General features: G+C 42.1%; 1 protein-coding gene across 4 annotated transcripts in view; it reads right to left on the bottom strand.

Moving 5' to 3' along the window:
* Window positions 1–13,498, bottom strand: part of LOC137949563 (structural maintenance of chromosomes protein 3-like) — a 43,761-nt gene that overhangs the window by 7,750 nt on the left and 22,513 nt on the right. For all 4 annotated transcript variants that reach the window (XM_068795639.1, XM_068795641.1, XM_068795640.1 and 1 more), the window contains exons 18-27: window positions 4,872–4,959; window positions 4,622–4,771; window positions 4,238–4,389; window positions 3,975–4,166; window positions 3,709–3,892; window positions 3,555–3,625; window positions 3,313–3,464; window positions 2,286–2,454; window positions 2,026–2,172; window positions 60–155 (exon numbers count right to left, since the gene is read on the bottom strand). In XM_068795639.1, coding sequence (XP_068651740.1) covers window positions 60–155; window positions 2,026–2,172; window positions 2,286–2,454; window positions 3,313–3,464; window positions 3,555–3,625; window positions 3,709–3,892; window positions 3,975–4,166; window positions 4,238–4,389; window positions 4,622–4,771; window positions 4,872–4,959 — 1,401 coding nt within the window. The remainder of the gene's footprint in view (window positions 1–59; window positions 156–2,025; window positions 2,173–2,285; window positions 2,455–3,312; window positions 3,465–3,554; window positions 3,626–3,708; window positions 3,893–3,974; window positions 4,167–4,237; window positions 4,390–4,621; window positions 4,772–4,871; window positions 4,960–13,498) is intronic.

The following is a 13,498-nucleotide window of genomic DNA, read 5'->3' as shown; positions in this document are numbered from 1 at the left end:
ATTAAGACATAAAACAAAACAGAACAACAAAGCGAGTGTTTAAGCAGGTCCATACATACCTTCACCTTGACACCTATGTATTTTTCAACTCTACCATCTGGATCTGCATTGTGGGGTCCATCCTCATCATTATCATCATCACCGGGTGCACCATCCTTGAAAACAAGAGAAATTCCCTTAACAAACCAATTCAAAATAAAGAATAACATCATATATTATGCTGCAATCATATATGGAGCAGCAATAGCTTCATCACTGACCCTGTTACTTTGAAATTATGGAGCTTTTTAATTCTATTGTTTGTAATTGGACCCATGTTCCTAGAGTGGCCAACAGCTTGGCTGATTCCCTCACCAAAGAGGGGGTTTCCCTCCAACCCTCGTTGTCAAGGAAGATGCCCCCTACCCCCAAACCCACCCACACACACACCCCGTGTTGCAATTTTTGCTGTTGGGCTTAATGAAATCAAATTTTCCTAAAAAAAATATATTATGCTGCAAATTATACATGATATTATCCTGATTGAAAAAAAAAAAACATTTTTGGGGGTAGTAATCACGGGAAAGTAAAGATCTATTGTTTTCAATTGATCCAATTAGTGAGGGACTTAATAATCAGATGTATCTTTTATTTGATATTACAAATTTAAAGTCTATTAAGTTGGACTAAGTCTATCCCACAATTAGTAGTTAGGAGGTAAATTTCCAACTAATGCTCCTCCTTTAGGCCTAAATAAACAAATGACAAGTCTGAGAAGCTTGAGACCTGCGCAACATAAACAAAGCACAAACAAAATATGATGAAAACTAGGTCCAACTGAATAAAAGCCCTACTAAGATACTATTGTGAAGTTTGGTCCTATTCTATAACAAAATGACTAGCCACAATTAAAGGAGCCTTTGCCCAACAGGTAACTACAAGATTTTTTCCAAGCATCAAATAATATGGGATTGTTCCCACAAATAGAGTCAGGACTAGGAAATTTTCTTCTCTTATGTTAAATTTGGGTCCATGTCTATCCCTAATTGACTAACCAAAATTAGATTTCCTTTCAACTACTAACCATACAATTTTTCCTGACATTTACCTATGTGGGATTGTTCCCACGAACACTCCCACACATTTAAAGCCTTAATAATCAGATAATGGAGGCCTGAGGCATCAACAACAAGGTGCAAACTAAACAAAGCATGAACTAGGCCCATCAGAAAAGACACTCTGCTTTGATACAATCTAAAGTGTAGGTTGAAGTTCATCCACAATTAACTAACCAAAGTTAGGAGATCTTTTCCTAATTAATAACCACATAATTTTTCCTAATATTAACCTCTGTGAGATTGTTCCAATAACATCTTTATGTTCACCATCTTATATGCAAAGTAGAACCTACACCAACTATTACTGAGGAAAGCAATGACTAATGGACCTATATGGTTGCATAAAATCTACAGACAGGACACTAGGTTGCCACAATGGTGCCTAAAGCACCTAATGAGAACAGATCTCCTTTGAGCCCAAAAAGTAGAGAAAAGGATTCAGTAGCAAACAATAGAGGAAAATCTTAAAGCAGACATATAATGGCAGCACTTCAGACCAGGACACAAAACATTCCAACAAATACTAACTTGCCTCCTATTGCAATGCAGTGGCCACAAATTGGATAAGAAACCTAATATAGGCTCTCAGACTGTGATACTTAAATATTAACAGTTGTACTTCAAATCATAATTTAGAACCAAAGATAGGTCCGCAAGCAGTATTTTTTTTAATACTTAAATATAATTTTTTTTAAAGTTTAAATATTAATATTTAGAAGTTGTACTTCCCATCATGATTTAAAAACCAAGCCAAATTCAATACAAAAATAAATAAAAACATTCGGGCAAGGAAAAATTTCACCACAGAATAAGAAAGATTCATAGCACAAGGCAAAACAAGCAACTGAAACCATCAATAAAGATACTGAAGTTAGCAACAGGATGAAAAGAAAATGAAAATTGGTCAAACAAAAAGGGTAAGAACTACCTTTTTCTTCATCATAACTAAGTACCCGTGACCACCTTGCACAAGCTCTGAAAAAGCTTCACGGAAATGCCTAGCCACTCCTTTGAAAGTGCGTTCAATTGATTCATCCTTCCGCTGGTCTAAGACTGAAATCAGTTCTCTGATTTTCTGAAAAAGTAGAGACACAAACTTAATGAACTTAATTCGATGTTCTGTCTATTCTATTGCAACTGTACATGCATGATAACAAGCTCATTGTTTATCTTATTTAATGACATTACCTCATCACCAGCATCAAGTTCAGCCTGCCTTTTCTGAAGTTCTTCTCGTTGCTCAGTGAAACTGATATACTGGTCTAGTGCTTTTCTGTTGACATGACTAAACTGTTGTAGTTGTTCATTACACTTGTGAAGCATCTTCTGCAATTCTTTGATATTTTTGCGTCTATAGCTGTAAGGTTATTTCATAGTCAGAGATATTATTTCACAGACAATCTAAATTATCCAAGGAAAATAAACCAGGTGAACCAAGATAACGTGCATTTGAATGCAAAAATCTCACCATAAGATTAGTGCTAGAAAACAGAGCATATAAGTAAACCTCCAACAATTATAACAAAAAATTATACACCTATCATTGTAGAGCCTTTTCAGTAGTTAATGTCAAGATTGAAAGATAAACTGTAATTGAAGAAAAGAGTATAAGTGAATTCCATCATGGTTGTCTATATCCAAACTTCTCTGACTCAACTCAGGGCCCGACTTTGGACCTGGTGAAATCTGGGTCGGATTGCCTGCGTCCCAAGGCAAGACAAGGAGCTCTTTTTTGTTTCCTGTTGGGGTTGGGGTGGGATCCTAATTTACATTATCAGGTCAGAGAACTCCAAGAACGCACAAAAAAAAAAAAAAAAAAAAAGTTTACTCTGAGTTGCCAAATATATAACCTATGTAAAAAACTTTTTTTTTTTAAAAGTCCACTTCAGTTCCACAACCATCACATCTCAAAGCATAACAATGGCTTCTTATGCACCTATTTTTTGGTTTTACAGAGCCATTTCAAAAAAAATGAAAATGTCCATGAATATTTAATTCTTCCATGACATATCAAAATTCCATTTAGCTTGGACCAGCAAAAATGTAAAAGAAATTTAGATATTTCATAGAAAAAACAAATATTCACATATTTTCCTTCATGATTTCCACTTTTTACTAACTCTGAAGCAATAATTGCACACCTGCTCCAAAACATTACTAGGACTAATAAATTATCCAAAACAAAAGGAGTTTACAATGCGGACAAGATCAATACGTTTCAAATGCATCCGATGGTAGTGATCCCAAATCCCTAATTTTCTTGGTGTACTCCTCCTGCCTGGCAAGGAGAACCTTTCTCTTGTTCAATAGTTGCTCCAGATCCTTTCCTTCATCCTGAATAGATTGCTGATAGTCATCTTCTATGGCCTGCACCATACAAGATTGTGTTACAATTCATTGAACCCTTCAGTCTAGATTTGGAAAATGGTGATTTTGTACAACATGTGCTTTTCGGACCTTCAGTTCATCTTTTTCTTTTCTAATTTCCCTTGTTCTCCTCGTCAGATTCTCTAGTCTCTCCGCAACACCTACAAATTGACAGCAGTGTAAGTAAACAGGTAGGAAGAATACAATTTTGAGGGGGGCTTACCAAATACAGTTAAGAACTCACTCTTCAGCTGCTGTGTTGTTTCATCAAGAGATGCTTTGGCATCCCTTAGTTCTTGCCTTTTGAGATCAGCTTCAGCTGGTAATGTACCAGAATCTGCAGAATTTACTATGCTTTCCAACTCTTGCTGCCTCTTCACAAGGTTCGTTGATAGATTAGCTTCAAGCTCAGTTTTTCTTGTTTCAGTCTATAAACCAGATGAAAATGTCACCACTCTGAAGGAATCCAAATAAATACAAGAAAGGTCATATCTAGGCTAAACCACATACCTCAATTCTGTTTGTTTTGCAGGCAATGAACCTTTCTTTCAATTCTGTAATTTCAGGGTTCAATCGGGAAAGGAGTTCTTTTTCTTCTGGTGTTAAATGATCAATAAGTTCTGTCCCCATTTCAGCCTTCTTTGTGGCTACACTAGCTTTAAGTTGTTCAATATGGTTATGCGCATTTGCCAGCAATTTTTCCTAGAGCATGAGACATGCAAGACAATTATCTAAGTTGTCAGAGTGATGAACCGACAGAACTTTCTACCTACCTTCTTTTCAAGAGCTTTGGAGGTGGACTCCTTCTGCTTAGTTGCTAGAGCGATGTCCTGTTTAAGTTGTTCCAGTTCTGACTTATCATGGTTTCTCCGGGCTTCAAATTTCTGCTGTTCACTAACCAATCTAGTAATTTTTTGATCGATCTGTACGAGAAATTAAGAGAAAACAGATACGAACCATTGGATCCAAAAAAATTTCTGGACATTCAGGGGCATAAAGAAAACAGGTAATAGTCAAATATAATAGAGAAAAGCAAGAATTAAAATTTGAACAAACCCATCCTAGAAGGAAAGAGTTAATTGATATATGGTTATAAGGTAAACAGCTAAAGAAAATTGGCGCAAACCAAATCAAAATTATCAATTCCATTAGGATATCTTGCAAACTGTTTCTAACTTTCAGTAATTCATCTTCCTTTGAGCTGATAGACTTTGTATTTTGCTTAATGATTTTGATAAATTTCAATTTGGAGCGCCTATCATCATAAAAACCACCAGTCATGCCACCTTTTTTGCTTACTTGGTCACCTGAAACAAGGCTCAAGATGAGCTAGTTTAAGTACCAGTATCAAACATCAGATATATCAATTTAATAAATAAAAAAAAGAAGGAAATCCCTCTATCAGACCTTCCAAGGTGATACAATCCAGATTATCAGTTCGAGCAACCTTCGTGGCAACATCCAAGTTCCGACAGATTGCTGTTCTGCCAAACACCTATAAATGTCCAATCCAGAATAATGTAAAATAATATTATACATTATAAACAAAAAAAAGATGCAAAAATAATAAATATAAGCCATTCATCAGTTTGAGGACAAGTGGTTTTCATTTGTTTGTGTATTGCCATTGAATCCATGTACATCACCCACAAGAAATTTGATTTTTTTCTTTTTGCAGGAAAGATCACTTTGTATTTGTTAATCGATAAGAGGCAAAGTTTTTTTTTTTTTAAATGATGCTGAATTTTATTATGAGAGCTCAAACGAGCAGATTACAAGAGGGGAAGCCTTCCCAAACAATGAGAGATTGCTGGGAGGTTCCGAATTTAGCCAATTTATCAGCCAAAGAATTGGCTAATCTAGGAACGAGGTTCCAATTACAATGAATGGATGACACAATGTCAGCAATACAATCAGTGATTGGCCAGTGACACCAAGGAGGGGAGCTATCTTTTGAACACCAGTTGATGACAATCTTTGAGTTGCCTTCAATAATCAGCTTGCCATGAAGCCGCTCTTTAAAGATTTGGAGGCCGAATAGAAGAGCACGCACATCAGCAATATTTGAATCAGCAATACCCACCGGCCCTGCATAGGATAAAATAGGGTCTCCACTGTTGTCTCTGAAAACACCACCAGCTCCAACCGGCCCAAGGCAGCTTAAAGCAATGCCATCAAAATTGAGTTTGGTGCAGTCGTAAGGGGGAGGATCCCAGGTAGCCATAACCGAATTCCTACAGGACCCCACCATGTGCGCGATCAAGCCCCAATTTTCTCGAAGGGAGACGCCTGATAGAGAAGCAAACTCCTTCCAAGAATGTAGCCAACTCGAGATAAGGCCCACTACCTGAGAAGCTATATTATCCGGGTTGCTAGCCTTGGAGTTGAATCTCCGGTTGTTTTGCTCGAGCCATATGCACCATGGGACATGCGCGGGCATACCAAGAGAATTATCTTGCCCAACTTGGGAAGGCATATCCCCATAACCATCTCAAAGGTTCCGAAAAGGTCCTGATGTAGCCCCATTTGGAGACCAATCTTCTGAAATATCTTCATCCAGGCTTGCCAAGAAAAGTCGCAATGTAAGAGAACATGTTGGACTGTCTCGCCCCACACACCACAAAGGCGACAAGTGCAATCGGGGGCAGTGTAACCACTTCTATGGAGGTTGTCAAAGATGAGGATTTGTTCCCTGATGGCCGTCCACACGAAGAATTTGATTTTACTAGGCGCTGAGAGCTTCCATGCCAGGTTTGCCTTGTGCTCATGCATGATGTAATCTTGTTTTCTAATGTGAGAGTAGGCGGATGCAACTGTGAATCGGCCATTAATGTTGGGCTTCCATGTCAATTTATCAACTGCATGCTCACGAATAGTAGTGTTGTTGAGTCTGGAGAGGAGAGAGCAAAAAGTTGTAGTTTCCACATCATTTAATCCTCGGCAAAAAGTGAGACTCCATGAGCGATCTCTCCAAGAATTAGCCACTGAGCAAGAGAGGTCCCTCGCCACCCTAGAGAGCCCCGGGAAATCCTCGGAGAGGGGGCGGGGGCCACACCATTCATCTAACCAAAAGAGGAGGGTCCGTCTGTTGCCTGTGTGAAAGGAAGTTGCATCTCTGAATATTGGAAGGAACTTTTGAATTGATTTCCATATCGGGGATAGAAGGCGAGTAGCGCCATCCTCCCTCCACTAGGCACCCGAAGGTTAAAGATAGAACCTGACCATATTGCCCCATAGGTTGTTATGCTTGATGTTGAAGTTCCATATCCATTTGAGCAAAAGTGCATTGTTCATCTCCTTCGTAGGCCGAATGCCTAGACCACCCCGATTGCAGGGCATGCAAATATCATTTTAACTCACCAAATGATATTTGAAGGTGTCCTCTGATCCTCTCTAGAGGAAACGTCGACGGATGGTGTCAATCCTGTTGCAAACGGAGGCCGGACAGTACATGAATGATAATAAATAGTTTGGCAGTCCTACCAAACAAAACTTGAGGAGACTGAGTCGCCCAGCAGTAGATAAAAGTTTGCCCCTCCAAGTAGCTAGCCTCTTCTCAAATTTCTCAATGAGGGGGGACCAAAGAGTCGCCGAAGGCCGAGAGTCAAAGAGTGGTAGTCCAAGATATGTAGCTGGCAAATTTCCCACTGAGCACCCCAAATAGTCAGCCATACCCTGAAGCACCAGTGAGTCGATATGATAGCCTAGGAGGGTGGTTTTTTCTTCCAGTTAATATTCTGACCAAAAGCCAGTTCAAATAGTCCCAATACAGCACACAATTTTCGGATCTGATCCATAGTACCAACCCCAAAGCAAATTGTATCGTCTGCAAACTGAAGGATCAGCACATCAAAGGTTGCACAGTCTGTCGTGGGGAGGAGCCAACCTAGATTTTTGGCTGAATAGATCAATGATGATAGGTATTCCGCTATCACATTGAAGAGCAAAGGGGAAAGGGGGTCTCCCTGTTTGATTCCCCTAGATCGCTTAAAATAACCGCAGGTCGTTCCATTGAGAAGAACAGGGTAGCTCGTAGAGGAGATGGAACTTTGAATCCAGAAGCACCATTTTTCCTCTGAATCCCATCTTTCCCAGGAGAGTGTCCAAAAGCTTCCAGTTAACTCCGTCAAAGGCTTTCTAAAATCAAGCTTTAGGATGAATCTGGGAAGCTTTAAAGCCTTAAAATGGTGGATGAGCTCGTGGCATGCCATGGCCAAGTCTAATATATTTCTTCCCTTGATAAGATCACTATGGTCATGATGAATGGCAATAGGGAGAACCACCCTAAGGCGATTGGCAAGGAGGTGCGCAAGCACCTTATAGGCATTGGTGGTGAGGTTGATCGGCCGAAAGTCAGAAGAAATTATTGCCCCTTCTTTTTTAGGGATGAGGGCAATAAACGAAGCTCCGATGCTCCTATATCTGATGCCATGCTGATAGAACGAGTGAACCATGCAGGCAATATCATCTCTGATGAAGGGCCAGCATCAGCGATAGAATTCCCCATTGAAACCATCCGGGCCCAAAGCATGATCCAAAGGAAGAACCAATGTTGCGTTTTCAATTTCCTTACTGGAGAAAGGGAGCTCGATGAGTCCAGTTGCGGCCGAAGGAATAGCCTGGAGATGAACCCTTTCGAAGAAAGGGCGAACTAGCTGGCCATCAGAGTATAATTCTGCAAAAAAATTCACTAGTGAGTCTGAAATAAGGGATCGATCCGAGGTACTCTCACCATTGACGTTGAGCGTGATGATGCGGTTGGCTCTTTTCCGAGCAGAGGCGGCTGCATGGAAGAATTTAGTGTTGGCATCCCCCTCAACGAGCCATTTAAATTTTGCACGCTACTTCCAGTGCACGAGTTCACTATGAGCGAAGGATTGCATTTGCCCTTGGAGGGCGTATCTCAGAGTAACTTCTGACGAAGAGAGGTTTCTAGGTTCCTCTTCAGAGTCAAGAGTGAAAATTTGAGAAAGGATGGCGGCTCTCTCGGCTGAGGAAGAGGCCTTTCTCGCAGAGGCTCATGATTAGCATCTTGAGCTTGGCTGGGAAATTCCACCTGATCGAGCCCGCCACCACCCTCTCCCAGAAGGACTGGATAGAGGAATCAAAAGAGGGGTTCGCCATCCAAGCATTGTTGAATCTAAAAGAGGCGGCGGGGGGGGGGGGGGGGGGGGGGGGGGGGACTTTACCTGTGGCATTGTTGTATAACTGAAGCCAATCGTTGTTGGTTAAGAAGCGGTCAAGCTCGGAGAGGACGGGGGGTTGTCTACCGTTGGACCAAGCGAAGGTCTTCCTAGATAGGGTAACCTCATCAAGATTCCAGCTGCCACTAAAGTCTGCAAATAGCCTCATGGAAGTATTGATTCTCCGGGAGGGCGGGGATTTCTCTTGGCAGAAGCGGGTAACATTGAAGTCTCCCGCAAGCATCAGAGGGATGGGCCACCTCTAACAAGTCTTCACAAGGTCATCCCAGAAGAGAGGTCTCTCATGGTGTCTAGTAGAACCATACACAAGGCACCAAATGTTCCCAATCCTTTGTCTCTCAATTTGATTCTGAGGGAGTAAATGCCACAGCAGCGATCGAGCACCTCAATGGTATTAGTGTCCCACACAATCAGAATGCCGCCAGCCGATCCAATCACATCCACAGAAATCCATCCAAGCTCCTTAAGAGGCCACAACTCACGGATATATCCAAGGGGTAGAGAAGCCACATTGGTTTTTTGAAAAATAACAAAAATTGCCTTGGTAGAGGCAAAGCGGTCCCGAATTGTGGTACGGCGACGCATGGATCCAATTCCTTGAACATTCCAAGAGATAATGATCATTGATCACTAGTCTTCTTCTTGGACATCTCATACAGGTGGTTATCTCCCTTGAGGGGCTCCGTGTAGACGGCGCTCATCACATTGGCAAGTTCCACTATCTGTGCCCAGGTTTCTGGGTCAAATTTTTGTTGTTCTATCTGAAGAGCAGCCACATACTTCTGAGCTCTTTCACCCATTTCTAGAAAGATGAAGTCCCCTATCTCTGGATTGCAGGGGTATCTAGTAGTGGCACTGGGACCATCCTAGAGAAGTTGTCTTGGATGACCTCTATTCCGGCGCTGGTAGATGGCAAGGGGTGGAGGAGGAGGAATTTTGGAGTGGGAATATCTCAGAGGTGGTGGAGGGGGAGAGTTTATAATTTGAGTGGTGGTTTGAGGGGTGTGAGGATTGTGGGATGGAGTTATAGGGAGGCCTGCGGGGGTTTTAATGGGGGGGAAGGAGGGGGTGTGGTTATTTCGGGGGGTAAAGTGGGAGGGTAAATGGCCGCAGTAGGTATCTGGGGGTTGGAATAGATTCTATCAAGGATAATATATGTGGTGGGTTAAGATGGAATAGTGGGTGGGTGGTATGGCAGGCCGAAGGGAGGGACAACCAAGGAGGCAGCTGGGATAGAGTTAGCACCAGCTAAAAGATTGGCTGGTTCAAGACGCATCTTCTGGGGAGAAGAGTCAGGGTTGCTACTCTCACTGTGTGGACAGGTTGTGGAGAATATCTAGATATAGTTGTAGGACTCAAGGTCACATTTCTGAAATCTTGCATATGTGCCAACTAGATACGAATCCAGAATCAAGCATTACCCACCATGATGCATCAGAAGTAGCGTCCTTCATAAGGATGAATAGGATTGATGAGAATCCGATCCTCATCAAGGCGATGCCAATGCTCAGTAAGGGGGTCCAGAGCAATTATGTCACCAAATTCCGAGATGATGCTCGTGAAGACCTCATTGTGCCATAGTTCTGTCGGGAGGTAGGTGACTGTAGCCCATTGCCCAAATTGACTGGAAGGAGTTGAGGGGAGCCATTCTGATATCCCAATGATGCCCAAGGGGGTGTGGGGGTGTGAGAGCAAGGGCCGCAGAAGACTCTTGTTGGGTTTCAAAGTGAACTAGCCAAGAATGGGGGTTGAGATAGAAAATTCTGGGTGTGTAGGGGAGGTGAAGCTCATCAGTCAGCCATTGAAGGATGCTGGATTTGACGATATTGGAGGAGGTGTGGACTAGGATAGAGCGGGAGGGGTTGTCGCCCTTTATGGAGTAAATTGGGAGGGATTTGAATTTTTCTGAAGGAAGATGTGTAGGAGGAATATAGTGATCTGAAAAGAGGTTCTGCATGGCTGGGTTAGGGAATTTCGAAGGGAGGGGAGGGCTGGTTGGGGGGAGAAATGGGCTTAGAGGAGTGTTTTGTCTTTGGTGGGGCTTGGTTATAAGGAGAGGTGTGTGTGTGTGTGTGTGTGTGTGTGTGTGTGTGTGTGGGGGGGGGGGGGGGGGGGGGCAGGTGGCTTGAGTGGTGCAGCTGGATCTGGGGGCTTCCCCTGCCGGAGTCTGCGCCGGTGAGAGGCTCCGGCTGGCTTCTTCGAACTCCTTCCAGCCAAATCCCGAGTTGGTGGCCTCGGGAATATAGATCTTGGCGAGCACTGTTGAGCCACGCCGATGGACGACATGACACTCTCTTTGTCCCCGAAAGGAGCTCACCGACAAGAAGAAAATCGAATCCCGTGTCCAAAGTTCACGGGTTAAGTTAGCTTCGTTCGTGACTCGTTGGAACTGATGGACGAAGCTTGAAGTGGCCTCCATCGGAACACTGATGAAGGACATCTTTGATCCAATGGCAGAGGAGATGTGCATCACCTGTCTGGAGCTCCGGGCGACTTTCTCCACTGTAACTCTGTGTTTTCCGTAGTTGAAACGGAAAGGGGGATTCCTTTTCTTTCACAAGGAGATCATCTTCCAACTGGCGTTGAAACCTTCTGTAGGAGGTTCCGTTGGCTCTTCGGAGGGAAGGTTCAAGGTTTCCGAGCGTCTGGATTGACCTTCTTCTGGTTCGGAATTTCTGTGTCTTATTGGAAAGTCAACTTCTTTCCGTCGATCGGCGTTGGAGAAGGAGTATGCATCTTTACCGGAAGTTTGCCGTCGAGGGTTCTGGTCATCGGCCATGGGGATGGTGACCAGAGAAAAGTCTCTGACCATTTTCGAAAATCAACTCATGTTAGCACCTTCGAAGCTAACGGCACACGTTACGCGTTTCACCGGCGCACAATACGCGTCTACCAGCACACGTTACGCGTCGACCAGCACATGTTACGCGTAATGTTATTATTTGCCTAAGAGGCAAAGTTGTAACTGCTGCTCTCTCGAGTTTCAAGTTACTAGTTGCAGTAAATCATTTCTTTGTTTTGTTTCAATTTACGCGGGCATCAATGTAATCTTTTAAGTTATGTCACTATTAAAATAGCCATTAAAAAAAATGCTACTCTAAAATGGCCATTCAAAAAAAAAAATGTTACTGCTAAAATAAAGCAAGGGGCGTCAAGCCTAAGGGGCCTATTCAAATCCCTGCTTTCTCATCAGCTCCTTATCTCTCTTCCTTTCTCCCTTTTCATCTCTCCTCACTCTCCACCCTTCCTTTTATTCTACAAAGTCCTGGAGGTTTGTAAATTTTACAAACATGGGTGCAAAAGGAGAAGAGGAAGTAAGAAAGAGAAGTTAACATAGAAAAAGTATGGCAGAGACTAGGGTTACAATTGACCCCTCTCTCCTATTTATAACATCGCTTAAGATAAAAATTACAATAATATCTGCTAGCCTAGGAAATAAGACTCCATAACTTTTCTAGAATACTAAAAATGCATCTTCTAAAACTCACCCTCAAGCAGAAGCATATAACTTCAGCTTGTTATATCGTAATGCAAATAAAAAAGTTCCTACTAAGTCTTTGATGAGAAAGTCAGCTCACGGATCTTCAGAACATACACAAAGATGCCTAGCTTGAAGCACAAAATTGGAGTCACATGTCAGCTTCAACTGGTCCCACCATCAACAGCTAAGCACTATAGTTTTGGAAAACAAACTCATCTCTCGCATGTACAAAACTTCAAATTTAGCCCAGCACTACTAAGGCACTATTCAACCACCAACTACCAGTCCAGAATACTTTTAGATTCTTGGATATTCTTCACCGACATCACCACTATTATCCTGTACTTCTCCCCATCAATTTGCAGAATCATAGCATAGAAACCCAGCTTCTACAAGAATAATACAAGTGAGCCCACTTTAGGAAGGCATATTGAAGCAAAAGACTCACAACCAATACTAGAGAGCAAAACCACAACTGGAATTTACACCACCAGAACCCAAAAAAAAAAACCTAGAAGCATATAGGTGACACAACTAAGGAAAATTTTAAAACCAACAATAGACACAATGTATAATTTTGAACAAAAAAAGTGATAACAATCATTACGTAAGAAGAACTTGAAGTAGATTGTGTGAGAACAGGGGTTGCCCACTGATAGCCAGTGAAGCAGAGTAAACCCAAGTAGTGTCAGTTAAAGCTCTAACACAGCAAGGCGTAGCATAAAAACCCACCAAATGGTCGCAAAGAATCATCCCCACTGGGCAGAACAAAACCATCCACTTAAGAGCAGCAACTTGTCCCCAGGGATGAAAGCACTCCCCATACCCAGTCACTTGAGAGTCCTCTGAAACCGTTTTAATCTTTTATTCAAGATTTTATTAAATTCACAGGTTAGGAGGGACAGATTTGTTATTTTGAGGAAGGGATAGCTTTCTGAATTTTCTAAGTCACAAGGACCAAAATGTAAAATCTTTAATAATACAAAGAGAACGTGCAGCCAAGGGATGGGCTGACGTGATTTCCCCAATGTCTCTGTGTTTACAGTAGGAGAGAATGCCTCTCTTGAAAAAGCATAGTTTTTTTTTTAAATGGAAAAGGCATAGTTATCCCAGCACTTCAGCATTCTTTCCTCTTTTATGATAATTAGAAATGTTCAAGATACAATTATCATATCAACCGGTATTAGAGTAGACGATCTGTGGTGTCTCAGGAAGGAGAAGTGTGAAGAGTCTGGAACAAAAAATTTGGGGGTCCATAGGCTGAGCTTAAGAGTGGACAGACCTGTGGAAAGTCTGAAATTTCAATCTTCTACATAGAAATTCATGGTGAGATCCTTACTTGGAGTCAA

This window comes from Aristolochia californica, unplaced genomic scaffold (assembly GCF_029961685.1).
Source record: "Aristolochia californica isolate CCGP_79_NKW_82.1479 unplaced genomic scaffold, dmAriCali1.0.hap1 SCAF_14, whole genome shotgun sequence".
Lineage (NCBI taxonomy): Eukaryota > Viridiplantae > Streptophyta > Magnoliopsida > Piperales > Aristolochiaceae > Aristolochia > Aristolochia californica.
This window is presented reverse-complemented; position numbering and strand designations above follow the sequence as displayed.